Here is a 25,825-nt window from a genome sequence, read left to right on the forward strand (position 1 = left end):
AAAACCCAAACCAATCAGTCGGTCAGTCAGTGGTATTGAGCGCTTGCCGTGTGCAGAGCACTTTTCTAAGCACTTAATAATAATCACAATGTTGGTATTTGTTAAGTGCTTACTATGTGCAGAGCACTGTTCTAAGTGCTCGGGTAGGTACAGGATAATCAGGTTGTCCCACGTGGGGCTCACAGTTAATCCCCATTTTACAGATGAGGTAACTGAGGCACAGAGAAGTAAAGTGACTTGCCCACAGTCACATAACTGACAAGTGGCAGAGCCGGAATTCAAACCCATGACCTCTGACTCCCAAGCCTGGGCTCTTTCCACTGAGCCACGCTGCTTCACTTGGGAGAGTACAGGATAACAGATTTGGTAGGCACATTCCCCACCCACAAGGAGCTTACCGTTTAAAGAAGCTGCATGGCCTAGTGGAAAGAGCATGGACTTGGGAGTCAGAGTTCCTGGGTTCTAATGCTGGCTTCACCACTTGTCTGCTGCGTCACCTTAGGCAAATTAACTTCTCTTTGCCTCAATTTCCTCATCTGTAGAATGGAGAGTAAATTCCTATTCTCCTTCCTATTTAGATTGTGAGCCCCATGTGGGACCTGATTATCTTGTATCTACCCCAGCACTTAGAGCAACACCTAACAAATATAATAATAGTTATTATGATTGTTAGAGAGGAGCTTATGGTACCGCTTTATACTACCTCTTATCTTATTATCTCTATTCCACTCAAAGTCAATCAGTGATATTTATTGAGCACTTACTGTGTGCAGAGCCCTGTTACTAAGCACTCTGGAGAATATAGTATAACAGTGTTGGTAGACATATTCCACACCCACAATTAGTTTACTGTTAAGCGGCTGAGACAGACATTAATACACATAAATAAATTACAGATATGTACAAATGTACTGAAATTGAGGCAGATTTCTGAGATGAACAACTCATAATCAGACTACGTCCCCCTCAGCCATCCCCACCTTAGTACTCTTCCTGACAATAATTGATGATGTGGAGACTTACAGAGCTTCCCATTTAAAAGTTGCGAGCATTTTGATTTTAAAGACAGGGTGCCTCTTAAATATAGAGGACCGCTATGGTTGGTGATGGAGTTCATAGGCTCACCTAGAATGCGTGTTTCCATTACAACGTCTGAGGTCTTCCCTTTAGACTGTAAGCTCCTTGTGGGCAGGGAACGTGCCTACCGACTTGTTTATATCGTATTCTTCCAAATGCTCAATGCAGTGCTCTACACACTCTAAGCGCTCAATAAATTCCATTGATTGATTGATCGACAGTGGCATCTTCCTGGGGTATGTCTCAATGTGGTGTTGGGAGAAGCCGTTACTTCTTACTGTACTTCTGTACTTATATGTGGCATCGTTCCTGGCAACGCAAGTTTTCCTTTCTGCAGCGTTCTTCAAAAATACAAATCCTTGGGTAATAGGAAAACTAGTTTTACCAAATGAATATCCAGTCCAGATGGACTAAGTCATCAGAGGATCTGAATTTGAAGTTTTCCATTTTAGGCAGCTATCCATGGTGTCCATTTGGGGAAGTTAGCCATCATTTTCTTTTGGTTAATGCCTTAAAATTCAATTTTTAACTCCCATGTTTTCTTTCTTTCTCCTAGGTGGCCCAATACCTGCCTTTACCTGTGAGTTCTTCCGACTGCACATTCTCCGGGAACCAATCAGTGGATTTTTATCGCCTGGAGATGAATTAGAAACCTGAATATGGTGCTGAAGGAACCTGGCACATCTCTCTGACCACGGTCCAAACCAGAATCAGTGATCCACCGTGCTATCTTTCTGTTTTAAAGAGAGGAGCACATCCCCACTGCCACTCATCTGGCAGAAACTCTGTGTTGTAAGATCATGGACCACACCAATAGGGAAAAGGATGAAAGGCAGCGGACAACTAAGCCCATGCCAGGGAGGAGTGGGCATTCCTCAAGGCCCTCTAGTTCCACGACCTCCTCTGGGGTTCTTATGGTGGGACCCAACTTCAGGGTTGGAAAGAAGATAGGTTGTGGGAACTTTGGAGAGCTCCGATTAGGTAAGAACATGTCTTTTGAAGCCTGTGATGAGAAACAAATCGAGTAAGATTTTGCATATTTAACTAGGGCTCATAAGTAAAGCAGGAGGGCTGAACTCTGGTCCAAAAGATAATGCCTTAGGAATTACATCTTTCAGTCTGGTAATAATAATAATAATAATAATGTTGGTATTTGTTAAGCGCTTACTATGTGCAGAGCACTGTTCTAAGCGCTGGGGTAGATACAGGGTAATCGGGTTGTGCCATGTGAGGCTCACAGTTAATCCCCATTTTACAGATGATGTAACTGAGGCACAGAGAAGTTAAGTGACTTGCCCAAAGTCACACAGCTGACAAGTGGCAGAGCTGGGATTCGAACTCATGACCTCTGACTCCCAAGCCCGGGCTCTTTCCACTGAGCCACGCTGCTGGTATCAATCAGTGGATTTATTGATTACTTACTCTATGCAGAACACTGTTCTAAGCACTTAGGGGAGTACAGTATAACAGATTTGGTAGATATGTTCCCTACCCGTAACGAGCTTATATTCTAGGGGATGTAGTCAACAAATCGGGAAGGGCCCATCAATACAAACAGAAGTCCTGGAAGGGAAGGAGGGTCATCACATTATTTTTTGGCAACTCTGTGGTCGAGCCCAATGGGGTGTGAGTGCTCATGTTGAATTAGCTCTAAAGTCCCGAATTTTCCCAGCACTCCTTTCTAGAAGCCCATCCCGCTGGACAACTCAGGGCTCTCCAAGAGATAATGTCAGTTGGTTATTAAATTGAAAATACTTGGTTTTGTCAATGTGTGTTTCATTAGTCATCGGCCCTGACCCTTGGGGTACCAAGGCCTGGGGGAGGAAGATTCGTAGGTATAGATGTCAACGACAGACGTGGAGAAGGGGCAGAAATGCTTTCTCAAGGCTAGAAGCAATTTATGTAAGATCAGGTAGATCTGATCCTGCTCCTGAAGAGACACTCTCCAAAGTGCTCAGTACAGTGCTCTACACATAGTAAGTGCTCAATACCGTTGATAATAACAATGATGATGATGATCTTGGGGACAGGACATCTTAAATGGGGATTGAGACTGTGAGCCCCTTGTGGGACAGGGACTGTGTCCGACCCGATTTGCTTGTATCTACTCCAGCGCTTAGTACAATGCCAGGCATATAGTAAGTGCTTAAATACTATTATTATTATTGCTTATTATTATTATTATTATTATTATTATTAAGCCTCAGTTTGGGAGGCGGGGGATACAGGAGTGTGATTTTTTTTACCTCTGCCACCTGTAATGATAGTGCAAACAGAGCTGTAAGTCAAGCAGTTACTACAGCAACCAGACCATCCAAGGTGGATAAAAGTCTGTTCTTTTCTCAAGAATCTCTGAGGATTGTAGTCTATTCAAGTGTTTTATTACCTTGAGATCCAAGTGCATTTCCACGTACAGTTCAGATCTTTTTATAAGGTATATATTTCCTCGTCTTCAGGCCTTTGAAGAAATAGAGAACAACTAGTCAGCATGTCACCCCTATTGTTAAGCTCTCATCTCACCCGGAAGGACTTCCTTGATTAAGTCCTTTTTATCCCCGGCTCCCTCTCCCTTCTACATCATCTGTGCACTCGGATCTGTGACCTTTGGAGGTCCGATATTTGCCCCAACCTCAACCCCACAGCCCTGAGGTACATATCTTTAAATTATAGTATAAAAATTATTTATGAATATTAATGTCCATCTCCCCCTGTAGACTGTCAGCTCATTGTGGGCAGGGAACGTACCCGCCAACTCCATTGTATTATACTCGTCTAAACGCTTCGTACAGTGCTCTGCACGTAGTGCTCTATAAATGCCGTCAATGATGGCGATCATGATGATCACCTCCCTTTGTGTACTTAAAATCAGTTATCAATTTACTATTTTGCTTTGTCTTCTCTAGCTTAAACCACTCTAATTTCTTTTTCCTTTCCCCATAGGGACTTTTTTGTTTTTTCCAATGCTTCAATCATTTTGGTTAATCTTTTCTGAATACCCTCCAGTGAAGTGCAGTGACCAAAACTGGCGACAGTAATCTAATAAGGGTCTGTCCAGGGCGTAGTGCAGCAGGAAGATTCACTTCCTGACTCTTGTATGTCATTCTCCGGCTGACAAATCTCAGTACCATGTTGGCTCTTTAAATAACAGCATTACATTGCTGACTCATACTCAGCTTCTGGTTCATTGTGACCTCCAGGGCTTTTTCTGCTGGGTTTGTGCCTCACCAGTCAGTCTTTTTCCTGTATAGTTTGTGGTGTGTTTTTTAATCCCTTAGCACCCCACCTTGAACATCTTCCCACTGACTTCATGCTGTCTTGGTATTCCCGGTTTTGAGAGTGTTAGCGACCCTACCCAATGTCATACCGTCTACCAACTTAAGGTCTGTTTTCTCGATTGCTTCTGTTGGGTCACAGAGGCGATCGTGTCGTAGAAAGTAGTTGACTAGTCTCCCGCTGCAGGGGATCTCAGGAACTATGTCTTCTCATCCAGAGATCCTTGGTGACAGGATGAAATTTAGGGTGTTTAGGAATGAATTTGCTCTTATCCCGGGTGAGCTGGGAGCCTAGAATTTCAGGCCTTGTCTCAGATAATGAAAGGTCTTTTATATTTAAGGGCAAGTGCATTTTGGGGTTAGCAAAGCCTACAGAAGCTTGTGCAATAGCCGATGAGAACAGGAGTTAGAGGTGTAATTTCACACGGCTTGACTTCCTAGCACCTGCAGAGTTGCTTTAGCAACTAGGTCTGTGAATATTCATTTATGTGGTGGATTGGCTTTGGTCTAACATCACAGTAGGACTTGCATTTAATAGGTGGCTGTGGCATAAACATTCACTAAAATGCGGTTTATAGAGGTAACTCTTCATGCATATAAGGCTGCATATTCCCAAGACTATGTGAATGGTAGAATAATTCTTATGAAAGATTAAGAAAAAATCTCAGATGTGGAAAATCCATTTTTCCATCTCTCAAGAAGATTATATCTAAAATGTGACCCACAGGCACTCAGTACTGTCATGTGTTGAGAAGCAGCCGGGCCTAGTGGATAGAGCACGAGCCTGAAGCCAGAAGGGCCTGGTTTCTGATCCCAACTCTACCACTTCTCTGCTCTGTGACTTTGGGAAAGTCCCTTCACTTCTCTGTGCCTCAGTTACCTCATCTGTACAATGCAGAGGGTGAAGACTGTGAGCCCCACGTGGGACACAGACTGTGTCAAGCCTGATTACTTTGTATCTACTCCGGCACTGAGAACAGTGCCGGGCACATAGTAAGTGCTTAACGAATACCATTAAAAAATGTGTTTAGGCTAGAATGCTGACAAGGAATTCAGGAACATCTGACCGGCAACACGTTGTTGCTCATGTTTAATTGGCATGGAAGCTCGGATTTGATCCTGCACCCCATTCTAGAAGTCCAGTCTCCTAGACAACTCAGGGCTCTCCAGAAGATGACACAAATTGGTTATTAAATTGAGAATACCGGGATGAGTCAGTGTGTGTTTCATTAGTCACCAACCCTGACACTTGGGGTACCGAGGCCGAGGGAAGGAAGACTCATAGGGTTTAGATGTCGATGAGACCCTTGGAGAAGTTTGAAAACAGTGTGCCGCAGGGTTGGAAGGCCCCGGGTGGTTTGCGTGTGTGCCGCTTGGTCATGGGGAGTAATAAAGTGTGAACCTGGGAGTCAGAATGTCATGGGTTCTGATCCCAGCTCTGCCGCTTGTCTATTCTATGGCCTTGGGCAAATCAGTTCACTTCTCTACACGTCGGTTACCTTGTCTGTAAAATGGAGATTGGGACTGTAAGCGCTACCTGGGATAGAGAGCGGGTCCAACCTAATTTGCTCGAATCCACCCCAGCGCTTAGTACAGTGTCAGGCACATGGCAAGTGCTTAATAAATACCATAATAATTATTATTATTACTGTTGAGGTATTCATTCACTCATTCAATCATATTTATTGAGCGCTTTCTGTGTGCAGAGCACTGTACTAAGTGCTTGGGAGAGTACAATCCAACAGTAAACAGACGCATTCCCCCCACAATGAGCTGACAATCTAAGGCTAATGGGCTCAAAAAGAAGGGCAGAAACAGTGCAGGGTAGGACATTTCTCACACTTCCCCTTTTCTCCAACTGAGATTCCTTAGCAGGGGGCCTTGGGGATGGAAACTAGAACCTGGCAGAACTGGCAACTGGGGACCTGTCCAGCCTCGGCCGGGAAATGGTGCCAGGCCCTGTGAATTCCAAGGCAGACGAGGGCAGGCAAGGTCAAACCCCAAATTGGTCTGGACTCACTTCTGACAGAGCTTTGGCAGATGACCAGTTGCTTCCAGGGTTGCTCTTAGTCCCAGCAACCTAGTGGGCTAGTGGGGATCACGGCCTGCCTGAATCCCACTGCGTTGGGAGCTTCAGGCCAAGCTTAACCCTTGCCGGTCTCTACATCCAGTTATCCCAGTGGTAGTCATACCCTGGTTCTTTCATTTTCTGTTTAGCCGTCCCTCCTCTTTTCTTTTTTTGGAGTAAATGATATTTATTAAGCACTTACTATGTGCCACACTCTACTAAACACTGGGGTAGGTGCAAGTTAATCAGATTGAACACAGTCCCTGTCTCACATGGGGCTCACATCTTAACCCTCATTGTACAGATGAAGTAACTGAGGCCCAAAGAAGTGATATGGCTGGCCCAAGGTCACTCGGCAAACAAGTGGAGGAGCTGGGATTAGTACCCAGGGTCTTCCGACTCCCAGGCCTGTGCTCTATCCCCTAGGCCACACTGCTTCCCGAAGGAGTTATTTAGAGCTCATGCTGTCTTGGCATTTCTTTGTGGTTTTTGTAGTCTTTTAAAAGAACTGCCTGTTGATCTGATTAGAGCACGAGGATTCTGAATACCTTTTTGAGACATAGTTGGTATCTTGTGAAGTGCTGCTTAAATGTTGAGTTGCAGCAAGGAGATTGTTTGATTATTAAATATTCCTGGGTTGAGAAGCAGCGTGGCTCAATGGACAGAGCCTGGGCTTGGGAGTCAGAGGTCATGGGTTCTAATCCTGGCTCCACCACTTGTCTGCTGTGTGATCTTGGGCAAGTCACTTCACTTCTCTGGGCCTCAGTTCCCTCATCTGGAAAAATGGGGATTAAAAAATGTGAGCCTCACGTAGGACAACCTGATTACCCTGTATGTACCCCAGCACTTAGAACAGTGCTCTGCACATAGTAAGGGCTCAACAAATACCATTATTATTATTATTATTATGTCTTAGAGTTTCTTATCAATTGGCACCCATCCTGTTAGCCCTGGGGAGCCTCAAGAGGGGACTGCTAGTGGGACCAAGGAAAGGCATGCAGAGATGAGCTTCTCATAGTCCTGCTTCCTTAGCTTCCTGCCTCTCCTTCCCCAACTTCCTGTGGGCTGGTTCTTTAAGGCCACTGACTGCCTCCCTCCCTTCTTCTGGAAATGCTTTCTCCATCCTTGGTTTTTCTGAGCCAGTTCTCTCCTGGTTCTCTTCTGCGGCTGATCCTTCTGTTTCCTGTGCTGACTCTTCCTCTTCTTCCCAACCCCTAACTCTGGGTGTCTCTCTTCAGGCTCTATTCTGGGTGCCTGTCTCTTCATATTCTACATTCACTCCCTTGGAGAGTTCATCTACCTTCCTGGCTTCAGCTATGCCACAGATTCCGAATCTTGCTTACTAATTCTGACCTCTCGCCTTCTCCGCAATTTCAGATCTCCCCCTGCCTCCGGAACATCTCTACGTGGGCATCAAGCTCAGTCTATCCAAACCTTAACTCTTCGTCATCCCTCATTTAACTTTTCCATCAGTCAATAACACTGCCACAGTCATCCTCTCCCATTTGTCAGGCCTGTAACTCCCCCATCTCTTTCAATGCAAATGTTGATTTGTCCCCTCTCTTCTTCAAACTTCACACTGCTGCCCAGTTCATTTTTTCTAAAATGCCGTTCTGCAGACATCTCCCTCCTCCTCAGAAACTTCCAGTGAATACCCATTCCTGTGGGCATCAAGCAGAAATTCCCGACAGTTGATTTCGAGGCACTCAGTCAGCTCTCTCCCTCCCGCTTACCCACTCTATTCTCCCATTATGTCATAGCTTCTTCACTTTTCATTCTTCATAAACCAGCCTACTCCCTGTGCTTCATCCTTGTCTCTCCCGCCACCGACCCTCTGCTCACGCCCTCCCCCCGCCTCTTGGAACTCGCTCCCATGTCATATTCAGCAGATAATGCAGTGGAGCTGGAAGGTACCTGGAAAGATCAAGCACTTAGTGAAGTGACCAAACCATCCAAAATGACTAAAAATCCATTCTTAAGGATCAAGAATGGTAGTCCATTCAAGCTTTATCACCTTAAGATCCAAGTTTATTTTCCTGTGCAATTGAAATTTGTCTTGTAATAAGGTGAATATTTCCTCTCGTTCGGGTCTTTGAAGACACGGAGAACGAGTGGTTAGGATGTCACCCCTATTATTAAGGTCACATCTCCTCCAAGAGGCCATTTCCGATTAACCTCTCCTTTCTCCCCTCTCCTTTCTGTGTCATTTATGCACTTGAATCTGTGACCTCTGGGCATTTAATTGCCCCCCCCCCCCAACCTCATAACTATTAGGTACAAATCTTTATATTATAAATTATTTATTCATAGTCACATCCATTACCCACTCCAGACTGTGAACTCTCTGTGGGCAGGGAACGTGATTGCCAACTCTGTTGTATTGTACTCTCCCAAACGCGTAGTACAGTGCTTTCAAAGCAAGCGCTCAATAAATACCAGTGATGATGGTCATCATCACGTTCTCATATTCAAAGCCCTCTCACCCTTGTGCACTGACAGTTCCTCCAGGAGGCCTTTCCGGCTTAATTCATCTCCCCACCTTATATCCAGTGCTCTATACACAGTAAGCACTCCATAAATAAGGTTGAATGAATGAATTAATATCTTCCAACTCCCTCATCAGCTCCTGCACATCAGCATTCTTGTGCCACCCGAGCACTTAGGTACTCATAACCTCCCCTAAAGGACTTAGGTGCATATCTTATATACTCTATTACTTCCTCTTCTGTAATTTACATTAGTAGCTGCCTTCTCTGTTAGGTTGTAAACTCTCTGAGGGCAAGAATCAGGTCTACTAATTCTGTTGTACTCTCCCACATGTTTATTACAAAGCTGTTCACAGTAGTCACTCAAAAAATACCATTTTCTGTGGTATTGGTTAAGCGCTGAACGAGGCGCTGGGATAGACACAACCTCATCAGGTTGGATACAGTCCATGTCCCACTTGGAGCTCACAGTCATAATCCCCATTTTACAGTAATTGAAGCACAGAGAATTGAAGTGACTTGCCCAAGGTCACACAGCAGGCAAGTGACTCACCTCAAGTCATTTTAAGAGCTCAACTCCTCCAGGAGGCCTTCCCAGACTGAGCCCCCCTTTCACTCTGCTTCTCCTCCCTTCCTCCTTCCCCCCCACCCTCTGCTCTTCCCCCTTCTCCTCCCCTCAGCACTGTGCATATTTGCATATATTATTTTTTACCCTATGTATTTTGTTAATGAGGTGTATATCTCCATGATTCTGTTTATCTTAATGATGTTTTGTTTTGCTTTGCTGTCTCCCCTGTTTAGTCTGTGAGCCCATTATTGGGCAGGGATTGTCTCTATCTGTTGCCGAATTATATATTCCAAGCGCTCAGTACAGTGCTCTGCACGTAGTAAGCGCTCAATAAATACTATTGAATGAAGTGGTGGGGCTGGTATTAGAACTCAGGTTTGGCGGCACACGGGGGAGGCTAGGAGCTGCCCTCCTTTTAGCCGGAGAAGGTCTAAACTAGAGTTTAGATGCAAACTTTTCATAGCATTCTTAATAATAGGGGTGGCATGCTAGTCAGTTTTTCTCCAAGACTCCAAAGGCCCAAGCAAATATCCAAATTCACCAAACAAGACAGATTTGAATTGTACATGAAAGTGAACTTAGATCTGAGGGTGATAAAACACTTAAATGGACTAGTAATAATAATAATAATGTTGGTATTTGTTAAGCGCTTACTATGTGCAGAGCACTGTTCTAAGCTCTGGGGTAGATACAGGGTCATCAGGTGGTCCCACGTGAGGCTCACAGTCTTCACCCCCATTTTGAAGATGAGGTAACTGAGGCACAGAGAAGTTAAGTGACTTGCCCACAGTCAAAAAGCTGACAAGTGGCATAGATGGGATTCGAATCCATGACCTCTGACTCCCAAGCCCGGGCTCTTTCCACAGAGCCATGCTGCTTCTCTGACTACCATCCACAGTGCTTGCCACATAGTAAGTGCTTAACAAATACCATCATCATTATTATTATTATTACCTTTAAGAATAGATTTTTATCCATCTTGGATGGTTTGGTCACCATACTAAGTACTTGATCTTTCAGCGGCTATCCCCCACTGGCATGTGCAACTTTTCAGCTCTTTCAAGACAGTTAATAATAATAATAATAATAATAATAATAATAATAAATATGGTATTTGTTAAGTGCTTACTGAGTGCCAGGCACTGTTCTAAGCTCTACGGCGGATACAAGTAAATTGGGTTGGATGCAGTCCCTGTCCCACATGACGCTCACAGTCTCGATCCCCATTTTACAAATAAGGTGACTGAAGCACAGAGAAGTTAAGTGACTTGGCCAGGGTCACACAGCAGACAAGTGGCAGAGCTGGGATTAGAACCCATGACCTTCTGACTCCCAGGCCCGTGCTCTATCTACTAGGTACCAGTGAGGGTCAAGAAATTCTACCGAGGGACTCCATGGAAGAACCGTTCCTTTGAGGACAACACTGTTGCCCACAAGAATGAAAGTTATAAGTATTTGGAGAGGAATTGTTCAGGGTGGCACAGAGGATGCAGTCAGTGGTCTTTTTTGAGCGATTACCTAGGCTTGGAAGGGTGCACCCGAAGTAAGACACATGCTCCTTGCCCTCAAGAAACGGAAGACGAGAAAAAGAATAGTACTATCATTTATGGAGCACTCACTGGGTGCAAGCTTCATTAGTAGGATGATTTTTGTAAGGGGAGGATTTAGGTATAAAAGTACTTGTGAGGAATCCTGGAGAAATAGACCCAGGAGGCGACTAACTCCAGTCATTTAAGGAAATGATTAAAAATACCCAAGGACTCTCTATCTTTCTGTGATGTGTTGGCTAAAGGCCCAATTGCAAAATTATTTTTACATATGGCAACGTGTGAATTAATATCAGGACTCTTACTGTTGTGCCAGCGTTAATTTAAATTTACACAGCTGCTGGGGTTGATGGCCTTAACTGGGAGTTAAGTGCTTAACAAATACCAACATTTAGAGAAGAAGCGTGGCTCAGTGGAAAGAGCCCGGGCTTGGGAGGCAGAGGTCATGGGCTCGAATCCCAGCTCTGCCACTTGGCTGTGTGACTGTGGGCAAGTTACTTAACTTCTCTGTGCCTCAGTTACCTCATCTGTAAAATGGGGATTAACTGTGAGTCTCACGTGGGACAACCTGATTACTCTGTATCTACCCCAGCGCTTAGAACAGTGTTCAACACATGGTAAGTGCTTAACAAATACCAACATTATTATTATTATTATTATTATGTGGGGTGCTGGAATGTTTAGTGAGATTTGCAGTCATTAGGGGGATCGGAGGGAGGGCTTATTTTGTGTTTTTGAAGTTCACATGTTTGGCCTATTTGTTGTGACCCCTGTGGTCACTTGTTTTACTTTTCACAATGGAAAGAAGTCAAAACCTATTACAAGCCATAAACTAGTTTCCGTCACTGCATGAGGCCCAAGTTCTTTTATAGACCGCTAAACACGGTGGCGGAAGGGAGGCGTGAGCCTGGAAGTGGTGGGTACCATTATTTTCAGTTTTTATAACATCGTTCATACCGTCCTTTGGCAGTTCAGTGCAAGGCCCTGTCTCAGTAAGTTCCTCCTGAGCTGATCTCAGAGAAGGCTTGTGATTGCCTCCATTTTGTAGGGACTATTAAAATAGACATAATAGTTTGCTTTTTCAACCTAGTCCAAGTCTAAGGCGGAATAAAAAGAGAATATTGAAGGATGCAGAAGACTAAAAGAATCAGTCTCGTGTTCTTTGCTTTCCGTTCTAGTGGTTCTGCTCTCCTGAGCAGTTGGACTTCTCTGAAGTCCGTGAAAATCATGTGTTCCTGCCACAGATGCTTATAGAGTCAAATCCTAAGGCAAACGTATCGTAGCAGTTGTACGTTATCGTGCCGAGCCCAAGATGATGGAGAGAAGAGGGTGGGGAATGCCACCTTCCCAGCGGCTGTGTCACCATCCTAGCAGCATCCCCCGTCTCCCTCCCATCCCCCCCCTCTGCCCAAGTGGAGGTGGAGGGTAGTTAGAGGAAAGAGGTGAGACCCCACCAAAGACTCCAGAGGAGCAGTGCAGAGCCCTGAAACGATGGTTGATGGTGGATCCAGGGTGGCCAGGCATGACCATCTGTGACCAGAAGCTGGGAGACCACCCACTTTTTGGCATATGTGGTGATGCCTGTTGTATCCGTTCCCAAGGTTTCGTACCGTGCTCTGCACACAGTAAAAGCTTAATAAGTACTATCACTACTTGTTCCCTTAACATATTTTTTTTGTGCTTTATCTAAATGGTTTTTATTAATAATAATGTTGGTATTTGTTAAGCACTTACTACGTGCAGAGCACTGTTCTAAGCGCTGGGGGAGATACAGGGTCATCAGGTTGTCCCATATGAGGCTCACAGTCTTAATCCCAGTTTTACAAATGAGGTAATTGAGGCACGGGGAAGTTAAGTGACTTACCCACAGTCACGCAGCTGACAAGTGGCATAGATAGGATTTAAACCCATGACCTCTGACTCCCAAGCCCTTGCTCTTTTCACTGAGCCACGCTGCTTCTCTGTTAAGCTCTTTCTATATGCCAAGCACTGTACTAAGCTCTGGGGTAGATAGACGATAATCAGTTTTCACATGGGGCTCACAGTCTAAGTAGGAGAAAGAAAAGGTATTGAACTCCCATTTTGCTGGTAAAGGGAACCGAGGCACAGAGAAGTAAAGTGATTTGCCCAAGGTCACGCACCAGGCAGTGGTGGAGCCAGGATTAGAACCCAGGTCTTCTGACTCGCAGGTCCCTGCTCTATCCACTAGATCATGCTGCTTCGGGATAAGAATAAAATATATAGTTATTCTTACCCGATAAATTTAGAATTAAAAGATCTCTAACTGTAGCCTCCATCCTCAGATGTTGTTTCTTGAAGTTCATGTCAAAATTCGATTTTGGGAGAATAACACTGGTGGAATGGTTCATTGGTAATGTGCTAATCTCCATGGTTTTAGAAAGGCAGCTTGGACTAGTGGAAGGAGCATGGGCCTGGGCATCAGAGGTCGTGAGTTCTAATCCTGTCTCTGCCACATGTCTGCTTTGTGACCTTGGGCAAGTCACTTAACCTCTGTTTCTCAGCTACCTCATCTATAAAATGGGGATCAAGATTGTGAGCCCAATGAGGAGTATGGACTGTGTCCAACCTGATTACCTTTTGTCTACCCCAACGCTTAGAACAGTGCTTGGCACGTAGTAAGTGCTTAACAAATCCACAATTATTATTTATTGAGCACTTAATGTGTGCAGGGCACTATCCTAAAGACTTGGGAGGGTACAGCACAACAATATTACAGACACAATCCCTGTCCTCATGGGCTTGCAGTCTAGAGCGGGAGGCAGACATTAATATAAATAAAGTCGAGATATTTACGTAAGTGCTGTGGGGCTGGGAAAGGGATGAATAAAGGGAACAAGTCAGGGCGATGTAAAAGGGAGTGAAAGGAAAGGAAAAGAGGGCTTAGCAAAGACCTCTTGGAGAAGATGTGCTTTCAATAAAGCTTTGAAGCGGGGGAGAGTAATTGCTGGTCTACTATGAGAAGGAAGGGCATTCCAGGCCAGAGGTAGGACGTGGGCGGCGAGATAGACGAGATCGACCGAAGAATGAAGTGAGAGAATGGCCCCAAATTTTGGCTAAGGAGAAGAACTGTGGAGAGCCCCGGGGTCATTGAGTGAAGGAGGGGTGAAAAATGTGATGGAGAGTTGCTCCTCCTTTTATAGCCATTACTTTTCACCTCATGTATTATTAAAACTTGAGAAGCAGTGTGGCCTACTGGATAGAACATGGGAGTCAGAAGGACCTGAGTTCTAATTCCTGCTCCACCACATTTAAGACTGTGAACCGTGTCTGGGACAGGGACCATGAACAATCTGATTAACTTGCATATATACCCCAGTGCTTAGTACAGAGCCTGGCATGTACTAAGCACTAAACAAATACCATTAAAAAAAAAAAGCAAAGTTACCAAACAGACTTCTTTGCTAAGTGTCACCGAAGACTAAAATATCGGGAGAGTCTGGTTCCAAGTTCCGCTTAAGTAGGAACTTCTATGAACTTGAAGTGTAAAACTAGAGAATCAGCTGAATAAAACCCAGTTGCTGAAGTTTCTCACAATTAAGTTTTATCAGCTCAACCGAAATAGGCGTTTCAGCCAATAGTCATAATTAACAGTATTCAAGTGAGACCTATTGGGTATGTCCAAGCGAAGCCTGATGATAAACCGATCAAAGGTATTTATTGAGCGTGTACAGTGTGCAGAGCACTGTACTATAAGCGCTTGGAAAGGTACTGTACAACAGAGTTAGCCAACACATTCCCTGCCCTCAACGAGCATGCAGTTTACTTCTTCCTGGGCAGTGTGGAAAAGTGATAGAATTCTTTTTCAGTACCCAGACCCCGTTCAGTGAAATAAATCTTATCATTTTTTGTTGGGTTTTGATCATCACTTCCTCTGAGATTGCGAGCCCCGTGCGAGACGGGGACTGTGTCCGATCTGATCATCTTGTCCCAACTCTGCCACCTGCCTGTTGTGTGACCTTGGGCTAGTCATCTGACTTCTCTGTGGTTCAGATTTCTCATCAGTAAAATGGGGATGATCAGTCGGTGGTATTTATTGAGTTCTTACTACATGGAGAGTACTGTATTTAAGTGCTTGGGCAAGTAGAAACACAATGGAGTCGGTGGTAGACATGACCTCTACACAGGGAGACAGGCATAAAACTGAATTACTGATCAATGATATACCTCATCTCCTACCCTCCTGGATGGTGAGCCTCATGTGGGACTGGGACTGTGTCCAGCGCTTAGTGTAGTTCTTGGCACGTACTAAGAGCTTAATAAATATTGTCAATAGTATCATCACTTCAGATGGGTGAAGTATTGAAGTGTTTTGAGAAAAGTGCATTGTCTGTAGTTTAATAAGTAAACAATTACTCTCCGGTATTGCAGGTTGAATTTTTCCATAGTTAATGTGGAACACTGGGAAATGTTCGAGTAATTTTCTGATGGGTGAATTGTAGGGAGCTCCTCACCCAAAACAGCAGGGGAATAACTCCCAAACTTCAATCAATCAGTTATATTTATTGAGCACTTAAATGCTTGAGAGAGCTCAAGATTTTAATTACCCCAGGGAACACCAAAATTAAGAAAACATGTCTACCTTACCCAAAGATCAGCCTTTTTTCCCTCTTAATTACTGTAATACCTTGGAAGTTTACCTCTCCTTCCCTTATTTAAATGGCCCCCAGAAGGAGGATATGAAATATAGCGTGGTATATATGTAGTAGGATCTCATTTCTCTGGATGGTGTGGGACCAAACCTAAGCTGAAGAAATGATTATAAGTATCATCCAGATTTGTAGAATAGTGAAAGGTCAGTCAGTCCATCAATCAATCAGTGGTATATACTGAGCACTTTGTGCAGAGCTCTGTAGTAAGCACTTGAGAGAGTACAGTACAACAGAGAAGCGATCTAAGTGCAGCAAAGCAGCGTGGCTCAGTGGAAAGAGTCTGGGCTTGGGAGTCAGAGGTAATGGGTTTGAATCCCGGCTCTGCCACTTGTCAGTTGTGTGACTGTGGGCAAGTCACTTAACTTCTCTGGGCCTCAGTTACCGCATCTGTAAAATGGGGATTAACTGTGAGCCTCACGTGGGACAACCTGATTACCCTGTATCTACCCCAGTGCTTAGAACAGTGCTGTGCACATAGTAAGTGCTTAACAAAAAACCAACATTATTATTATTGTAGATGACGCAGAAAGGAGAGGGAAAAGGGGAAATGAGGGCTAAATCGGGGAAGGCCTCTTGGAGGAGATGTGAGTATGGTAAGACTTTGAAGCTGGGAAGGTTGGTGGTCTGTTGTATATGAAGGGGGAGGGAGTTCCAGGCCAATGGAGGATTTGGGCAAGAGGGTGGTGGCCAGATCGTTGAGATTGAGGTATAGTGAGAAAGTTGGGATTAGAGGAGTGAAGGGTATGGGCTGGGTTGCATTGGGAAGTCGGTGAGGTAGAAGAGGGTGAGCTGATTGCTTTAAAATCCATATAAAAGGAGTTGTGTTTGTGGAGGTAGATGGGTAACCATTGGGGGTTTTTGAGAAGAGGGGAGTGTGGACTGAACCTTTTTTTAGGAAAACGATTCAGGTAGCAGCGTGAGGTAAGGACCGTGGACTGAACCTTTTTTTAGAAAAACGATTCAGGTAGCAGAGTGAGGTAAGGACTGGAGTAGGGAGAGACAAGGGTTGGGAAGTCAGTCATTCATTCATTCAGTAGTATTTATTGAGCTCCTACTGTGTGCAGAGCACTAATTAAGGCAGGACATAAGGTCATGGGTTGGAATCCCAGCTCTGCCACTTGTCAGCTGTGTGACTTTAGGCAAGTCACTTCACTTCTCTGTGCCTCAGTTCCCTCATCTGTAAAATGGGGATTAACAGTGAGCCTCACGTGGGACAACCTGATGACCCTGTATCTCCCCCAGCGCTTAGAACAGTGCTCTGCACATAGTAAGTACTTAACAAATACCAACATTATTATAAGTGCTTGAATCACTGTGGTAGTAATTTGGAAGGAGAGGAAAGGGCAGATTCTAGAGATGTTGTGAAAAGAGAACTGACAAGGTTTGGTGACGTTGAATATGTAGTTTGAGGATAACGCCAAGGTTACGTGCCTGTGAGATGATGATGTTGTTGTCTACAGTAATGGGAAAATCAGGGGGAGGGCTGGGTTTGCTTGGGGACATGAGGGGTTCTATTTTGTGCTTGTTTAGTTTGAGGTGTCAGCGGGGCATCCAGGTAGAGATGTCCTGGGAGCAGAACGAAATGCAAGACTGTAGAGAAGAAGTCAGGGCTGGAGAGGGCGATTTGGGAATTATCCTCGTAGAGATGGCAGTGGAAGCCGTAGGGGCAAATGGGGTCCCCAAGGGAGTGAATGTAGATGGGGAATAAAGAAATCTTTGGAGTTAGGTGGTAAACCCACGCACTCCTCTCGGAGGCTATCAGATTTTCCTCTTGCCCTCTTGAGCTCATTATGGACAGGGATCACATCTGCTAATTCTGTTATATGGTACTCTCAAGCACTCAGTACACTGCTCGGCACAAAGTAATCGCTCAATAAATAGGATTGATTGATTGACATATCCCTTTCTATGGGAAAGTGGTCTGGACAGGGAGAGCCCTGGTCAGCGGCGCGAAGGGTATCAGCAGGTCAGCTCATGGTTCATTTATAGGCATATAGCGCTGCGATCTTTCCTTGTTCTCGAGGGAACCTACGTCGTCAAACCAGGCATCAGCCATGGTGGGCCTTTCCTGCGCCATCACTGAGGTCTCCAGAAGAAGCAGTATGGCTTGGTGGAAAGAGCCCGGACTTGGGAGTCAGAGGTCATGGGTTCTAATCCCAGCTCCGCCGCTTGCCAGCTGGGTGAGTCACTTCACTTCTCTGTGCCTCAGGTACCTCATCTGTAAAATGGGGATGGAGACTGTGAGCCCCACGTGGGACAACCTGATCACCTTGTATCCCCCCCAGCACTTAGAACAGTACTTGGCACATAGTAAGCGCTTAACAAATACCACCATTATTATTACTTGTTTCGTGCAATTCTGTTTCCGGACCTAAGTAGAAATGATCCAGGATACCCAGAGATCTGCACTGCCAGTGAGAGTACTGTGCTGCTGCAGAACATATATGCTTTTGAGGCTCTGTACATATTTTAAACTCCAGGTTATCTTTGATCCAGTGTGGGAATGAGAATTAATTTGAATGGGAGGTGCTTGCAATTCATCGGCACACATCCTACCTCTGGCTTCATGCTCCCTCCCCCTTCATATCTGATGGACCACCTCTTTCCCCGTCTTCTTCAAAGCCCTACTAAAATCGGATCTCCTCTTGACTGCAAGCCCATTGTGGGCAAGGAACGTTATCTACCAGCTCTATTATATTGTACCCTCCCAAGCGCTTAGTACTATGTTCTGCACACTTTAAGTGCTCAGAAAATACAATTGATTGATTGATCTCCTTCAAAGGACCTTCCTCGACTAAGCCCTCACTTCCGTGTTTTTGTGTTTTTGCCTTCCCTTCTGCATCGCCTATACACTTGGGCCTCTTCCCCTTAAGCACTGTGATATTCACACCCTCCCCCAGTCCCTCAGCATTTACATACTGTAATCTATTTTAATGCCTTTCTTCCCCTCTGGTATGTAAGATCCTGGTGAACATAGATCTTGTTTTTAAATGGTATTTATTAACTTTTTACTCTGTTCCATGCATTGTACAGAGCATTGGGGTTGGCTCATTGGGCTGGATATGGTCCTTGTCCCACATGGACTTCACAGTCTTAATCCCCACTTTACAGATGAGGTAACTGAGGCACAGAGAAGTGAAGTGACTTACCCAAGGTCACACAGCACACAAGTGGCAGAATCGGGATTAGGACCCAGATCCTCCTGACTCCCAGGCCTGTGCTCTATCCATTAGACCACGTTGCCCCTCCTAGGCCAAGCTGCTTCTTATCTGTGGATCGTCTATACCAACTCTGTTGTATCCTACTCTCCCAAGCACTTAATGCAGTGTTCTGCACAAAGTAAGTGCTTAATCAATATCATCGATTGATATTCCCTATTTTATTTGATTAAAATGTGTAAAACGACAACACCGTACTCTGAAAGATGATTCCCCTAATGGTGAGTGGGCACCAATGGGGCCTGTCCTGGGACAGCCTCTCCCCAATTTCTAAAATAAAATCTGTCTTTCTATGACCAAAGTTGGGGCCGGGGGTTAAAGTGAAGGGGGCACACAACTTGCTTTTTCTTGTTCTACCCTCCTCAGCCCAAGGAGCCCCTCACCCCTCAGGTTAAATTGGAAATTCCGGTTCTCAACTCTCACTAGCTTGATTACAACTCAGTGAGATGTGAAACTGGAGGAGTACAGGTCCATATTGTCTAGGGTGAGATGTGTTAAAATAAAATGCAAGTATTAATAGCTTTCCCCGCTTGAAGTGTCAGCATTGTAAATTCAGGTGTCAGATTTCTAAAGAAGATGATTCATGGAAAAGCAGATTGTTGCACGGTGACGAAGGGGGTATTGTCACATGGACTGTCTTCCTCGTAATTTACTCTTCTGTGAAATCATCCTCTTCAAGTGGCTTTCGACCAGGTCATGTTGCCTGAAAAGGGGGCCAAAAAATAATCGCGGTGTTAGGCGTCATTGCACTGGCCGGATTTCTTGGTGGGTGGAAGGAGCTCAGTGATCTGAAATCAGTGCTGTCGAAGAGGGTAGGGGGGATGGAACTGGAGGATGAAGCTGCGTGGGGGAGAATGGAGCCTGAAGAGCCAGGTTAGATGAACACATGAGCGAGCGAGGGAAGGCCGGTCGCCATGGAGACAAAGCGATACCCATCCCCTAACCACCGGGGCACTGATGTACTGGGGAGGCATGAGAAGAGAAGGAGAGAGGCTCATGAATAAGGTTTTCAAGGAAAATGATGCAGGAAAAACGAAATCCGTAGGTTTGTATTAAAAGGACTCGAAATAGACCGTCAGATAACACAAGTGGAGAAAAGTGAAAACCAGTTAGGAGGTAGTAATAGGTAACGGCTTCAGATGTTTTCTGTGATGCTGACACATAATAGAAGTGCTTGCAGTGCTCGATTCCATTTTCTTCTCCCTTGCAAAGGTGACCCAGGTTACCCGGACGTCTGCCTTTCTTGAATTGTGCAGAAGGAAGCGTGTTTCTATCAGTGATATTGTGAGGGTAGATATAGAAAATAATCTCAAGGTCCCAAAATGTGCCTAGGTTATACATTTTTTTTTCTGTTCCAAGAGATTTATATTTGAAATGAGTATAGTGAAACTTGTGGGATTTCCATTGGGAAGTATGGAACTTGGTTTGCGCCTCCTGTTGAGCTCAGATTCAAGTTCTAGATTGAAATTTTTTGACAAGTTTTTGACAAATTTTCTAGGAAGTTGTTGTTTGTTACTCTGAAAAGCAGCAGCGCAGGCTACTGGAAAGAGCAAGGGCCTGGTAGTCAGAGGACCTGCATTCTAATCCTGGCTCGGCCACTTGACTACTCTGTGACCTTGGACAAGTCACTTCAATTCTCTGGGCCTCAGTTCTCTTATCTGCAAAATGGGGATTCAGTACCTCTTCTCCCTAGTACTTAGACCACGAGTCCCATGTGGGATCCGATTATCTTGTCTCTACCTTAGCGTTTAGTACAGTGTCCATGGGGTCGCTATGGGTCGGAAACGACTCGACGGCTTCAAAGATGAAGACAACCCTAGCGCTTAGTACAGTGCCTGTCCCAATAGTGAGCCCTTAACAAATACCACAATTTTTTTATATTATTATCATTATTACAACCACTGCTATTATTCTGTGGCATTATTCCTCAGAGAATCACAGAAAGGGAAAGTCCTTCCCACATTCACCTCTTCATAGGCCAAGTCACAACAGTACGCGAAGATGGCAGTTTTAAAAAGTCAACAGATGGAACACTTGCCTTCTCGTACTTTGATAACTTGGCTTGATGGCTAGAAGAATTTCACTGTAAAATTTCTGGGTTTATAGAGGTGATTGGAGGAGCTCTCCAACCTTAGAACTGGGGTCATAATTAATTCTGGCCGGTGGAAAGTGAAAATGGAAATCAGTGTGATTTATAGGGCCGAAGATTTGATGCTGTGGGAAGATTAAAAATTAATGTCAACAATCTGCAGTGTGACTTTAGTAATGGATAAGAAGTGAAGGGGCCTGCATTCCTTTTTTTTCTTCTTTTTTCCTTCGATGACTTGCTGGATGACCCAAAGCGAAGATCTCAACTCTTCTGGGCCCCTGCTTTACCATTTGTAAAATATCCTCTACCTACCTCCAAGAGAGATGGTGTGAAAACCATAGTGTTATTTTTAAAAAACTAAGCACCCTAAAAAGGTATGCGCGTGCCTTAGAAACAGGGTTACTTCCAGAAATTATTATCAGGGCTCTGAAGCATGCGTGAGATTTTTGTCTTTGTCTCTTCATACCATCCTATTTATTTTTCAGTTTTCCTCCTCTTTATCTCAGTTGTTCCCCAGTCTTCCATTTTTCACCCTCTACTTATGATCCCTGTCTGTTCTTTACCTTTTTGCCTTCCTGGCTGCCTCTGTAACTTTCTGTCTGCCTCTTGGGCTCTCTGTCTCACCATGTCTCTCTCTCTCATTTTGTAGCTATCCCTGGGTTTATGTGTACGTCTCCTTGTGTGTTTCCCTGGCCCCTTGTTGAATGTGTGCCCTTGGTTGCTTGGCTCCAGGCCCTGGCATTTTCCTCAAAGTGTATTTATGTAGTGAGACCTACACCTCACCTTGGTGGATTGAGGGAGAGGCAGGAATAAGGGAATCCCTGCCTGGGTGATGCCATCAACTATGAAGGCTCCTGACTGAAGAGCCATCTTAAGCATCTCTCTTGGGGGACAGGCCCTGTAGGAATCCTGCAGACAGCTGGCTAACAAGGGCGGACAAGACCATGGTGGCTGCCCTCGCCACCAGCTCTGCCACTTGTCTGCTCTGTGACCTCGAACAAGTCACTTAACTTCGTTGTGACTCAGTTACCTCAACTGTAAAAGGGGATTAAGACAGTGAGCCCCATGTAGGACAGGGACTGTGTCCCACCTGACTATTTGTATGTACCCCAGCGCTTAGTCCAGTGCCTGGCTCATAGTAAGCGCTTAACAAAAGCTACAGTTATTATGATTAATCACCCGGCGGTCTTTGATGCTGGGTCCTGGCTTTAGCACTGTGTTGCGGTGACTTTTGCTCTGGGCATAAAAACCCACTTAAAATAATTGCGCATGCTTTGCATTGTGCTGTACCCCTCCCCACCTTCCCGCTTGTTGCCCTCGTTGCCCCAGCAGAACATCCCTAGTCAGGGATGAGAGTGCACACACGTGACCTGATGGAAGCACTAAAATCAATGCCTGAATTTAAATTCTTGATCCCAGAATCTTCGTGACTTGACCGACGCTCGTCCGTTGTTTATAATGACTCCATCTTCTTCATCCTTTTCCCTATGTGTTTGTGTGTACTCTTCCATCCATATGGTTTTTTGACGTGTGGCCCTGTGCTCCGAGGGTGGTTCTGTTTTTCTCAACGCTTAACCTGCAGGGTGTTTAGTTCTGACTTGATGTTTCATCACTTAATGTCCCCTCCATAGCCAAAGAACAAAATAGGGGTTTCCCAAATTGATCAACTCAGTCGTATAACTCCCTTTTTTTCACCTGTAATACTAGACAAGACTGTAACGTACAAAGGAGCTGAATCCAGGAATTTTGGTGTAGTTTAAGGCTGTGTCTCCTAATCTTTATTGGGCTGGGATTATTGACTCATCTGTGGGCAGAGTACTCTCCCCTTATCTTGAAACCCCCTCTTCCCCAAACCTGGCACACCACAGCCCTCCTTATACTCAGAGCCCTCCCGAAAACCCACCTCCTCTAACGTGGCTTCCCCAGGTTAACCCCCAGGAGGGTAAATCCTATAAACTCACCAGCCGACTCCGGATTGGTGTGTGAACCAGTATTGGTGGGGGTGAGAAGTCCCTGTGGTGAGGCGCCCTGTTCAACTGGACCCTGACAGACTTGCACAATACAGTGCGTATGATGTCATTTCATTCCACCGGCCGCCAGAAGTATTGGCATGAGATGGATTGGGAGGCAGTGGCAGATTTTCTCCCACCAGGGTGGCTGAGTGCCTGAAGCCAGCCTCGACTCTTGGGGAGGAACTGAATCGAATGCTACTATGAAAGATTTCCCGTTTTTTAAGGGAAGTTGTTGAGATTTTCCAGTTACGATGCCAGGGTGATCTTCTGCAAGAATGAAACTCTTGAGGAAATCCACCCATGTGATAGGTTTTGTCCGGATGGGCTTTTGCAGAAAAGAAGCAGCATGGCTTATTGGAACGAGCACAGATCTGGGAGTCAGAGGATCTGCGTGGTAATCCCAGCTCTGCCACAAACCTGCTGTGTGGCCGGGGACGAGTCACTTAACCATTCTGTGTCTCAGTTCCCTCATCTGCAAAATGGGGAATCAGTACCTTTTCTCCTTCCTACGTAGGCCTGATTATCTTGTATCTACCTCAGACCCTAGTACAAAGCAGTGTGGCTCAGTGGAAAGAGCCCGGGCTTGGGAGTCAGAGGTTGTGGGTTCTAATCCCAGCTCCACCCATTGTCAGCTGTGTGACTTTGGGCAAGTCACTTCACTTCTCTGAGCCTATCTCATCTGTAAAAATGGGGCTGAAGACTGTGAGCCCCACGTGGGACAACCTGATCACTTTGTATCCCCCCAGCGATTAGAACAGTGCTTTGCACATAGTGAGCGCTTAACAAATGCCATTATTATTATTATTATAGATTCTATTATTTAAGTTATATTTACATAATGTATTATAATATGTGACATATAATACATCACATCATAGTACACTATATGCCGTTATATTATATCACATTATAATATCTATTATGTTAGCTATGTTATAATAATAGTAATAACACTTTCATGCCCCATTAGCAGAGAGAGGAGAAAGTTACAGGCCACAGAATACTGTTCGAGTTTTAGCAAATAAGTCGGTTGAAAGATTGTACACAGGGAACTTAGTTCATTTAATCGTCAGCCTACATTGACCAGGTCCTCTTTGATGGTAAGCAACTGTCCTTTCCCAGAAAGCTGTGAGGTAGTGACTATAAATGGTGGAAGTGAGTTCATTGTGGTTTACTCCAAAAAGTGAGCAAGAAAAAAAATGTCAGCACTTTGAAAACTGTATGGCTGGTGAAAAGTGAAAGCACAATTTTGAAGTTTCCAGTGAAGTTGACTAGTTGGACTTGAGTAGACTCTATGAGCAAGTGCAATCCTGAAGCTTTTAGTGCGTACTTTCTTCGACTGGAGCTGATTGGTTGTATTTCATTAAAAATAGTAATATTATGTGTTATTTTCGTGGGCTTCTTTTTACTCGAAATACTCCCCGTGATAGGTTTTGTCTGGATAGTCTTGCAGAAGAGAAGCAGCATGGCCTAGTGACAGCAGCACGGGCCCGGAGTCAGAGGACCTAGGTTCTAATCCTGACTCTTCCACCTACCTTGGAAGCAGCGTGGCTCAGTGGAAAGAGCCCGGGCTTGGGTGTCAGAGGTCATGGGTTTGAATCCCAGCTCCGCCACTTGTCAGCTGTGTGACTGTGGGCAAGTCACTTAACTTCTCTGTGCTTCAGTTACCTCATCTGTAAAATGGGGATTAAGACTGTGAGCCCCACGTGGGACAACCTGATTCCCATGTATTGACCCCAGCGCTTAGAACAGTGCCCTGCACATAATAAGCACTTAACAAATGCCAACATTATTATTATTACCTTCTGTGTGACTGTTATTAAATTTTCAGATCATATCTTCCTTTTTTAAATGGTATTTTTTTAAGTGCCTACTGTGTCCAGGAGCTGTAGTAAGCACTGGGGTAAATGCCAGATAATCAGGTTGGACACAGTCCGTGTCCTGGGTGGGGCTAACAGTCTTAATCTCCACTTTACAGGTGAGATAACTGAGTCTCAGAGAAGTGAAGTGACTCTCCCAAGGTCACAGAGCAGACAAGTGGCAGAGCTGGGATTAGAACCCAGGGCCTTCTGATCCCTAGGCCTGTGCTCTATCCACTAGGCCTCATTGCATCATCCATGCTGTCTTTGAGGTGGCAGGAATCATCCCCATTTCTGAGATGCAGCTTTTGAGAAATAGAGCAGCTAAGTGACTAGCCTGAATTTATTTGGGCTGTTCTGTAGCTTCCTGTTTTTCTGCCTCACAATCCAGTGCAATATTTTCAGTTTACTTGCAATCACACACTTGCAGTTTACTACTACTTAGACTGTGAGCCTCATGTGGGACAGGGACTGTGTGGACCTAATTATCTTATAAATACCCAGGTGCTTAGTAAAAGTGCTTGACTCAGAAAATGCTTCACAAATACCCCAGGTATTATTGTTTCCTCCCAGTCCAATCCGATATTTGCAGTTCTGCACTCAATCTCATTGTGAGGGGGCATAGCTAAGGAATCGTATTAACTGAAGACTTCAGAGAAGTCTTCAGTTTTCAGGAGTTATAAGAACATGGACTTCTGCTGGCCGTTTCATTTTTAACATTTTAACCTGAAGCGACTCAACTGTGATTTTCGCGGGACAGTCGCAAAGCTTCAGGACCTACCCGCTGCCCTTTGTAGGAATGTTGTTTCTTAGAAACAAACAATTGCTCTCTCTTTCTCTGTCTTCCCACCCACTCCCCCCTCATTCCCCACCCTCCACCACCCCCACACACCCCTTGCCATTCAGGGGTACATGGTTTGAGAAACTTAAGTTGAAACCGCACATTCTTCCTGTGCCCT

General features: G+C 44.9%; 1 protein-coding gene across 6 annotated transcripts in view; it reads left to right on the forward strand.

Moving 5' to 3' along the window:
* Positions 1 to 25,825, forward strand: part of CSNK1G1 (casein kinase 1 gamma 1) — a 205,392-nt gene that overhangs the window by 74,840 nt on the left and 104,727 nt on the right. For all 6 annotated transcript variants that reach the window (XM_029065562.2, XM_029065566.2, XM_029065567.2 and 3 more), the window contains exon 2: positions 1,634 to 2,058. In XM_029065562.2, coding sequence (XP_028921395.1) covers positions 1,878 to 2,058 — 181 coding nt within the window. In that variant the 5' untranslated portion in view covers positions 1,634 to 1,877. The remainder of the gene's footprint in view (positions 1 to 1,633; positions 2,059 to 25,825) is intronic.

This window comes from Ornithorhynchus anatinus, chromosome 5 (genome assembly GCF_004115215.2).
Source record: "Ornithorhynchus anatinus isolate Pmale09 chromosome 5, mOrnAna1.pri.v4, whole genome shotgun sequence".
Taxonomy (NCBI): domain Eukaryota; kingdom Metazoa; phylum Chordata; class Mammalia; order Monotremata; family Ornithorhynchidae; genus Ornithorhynchus; species Ornithorhynchus anatinus.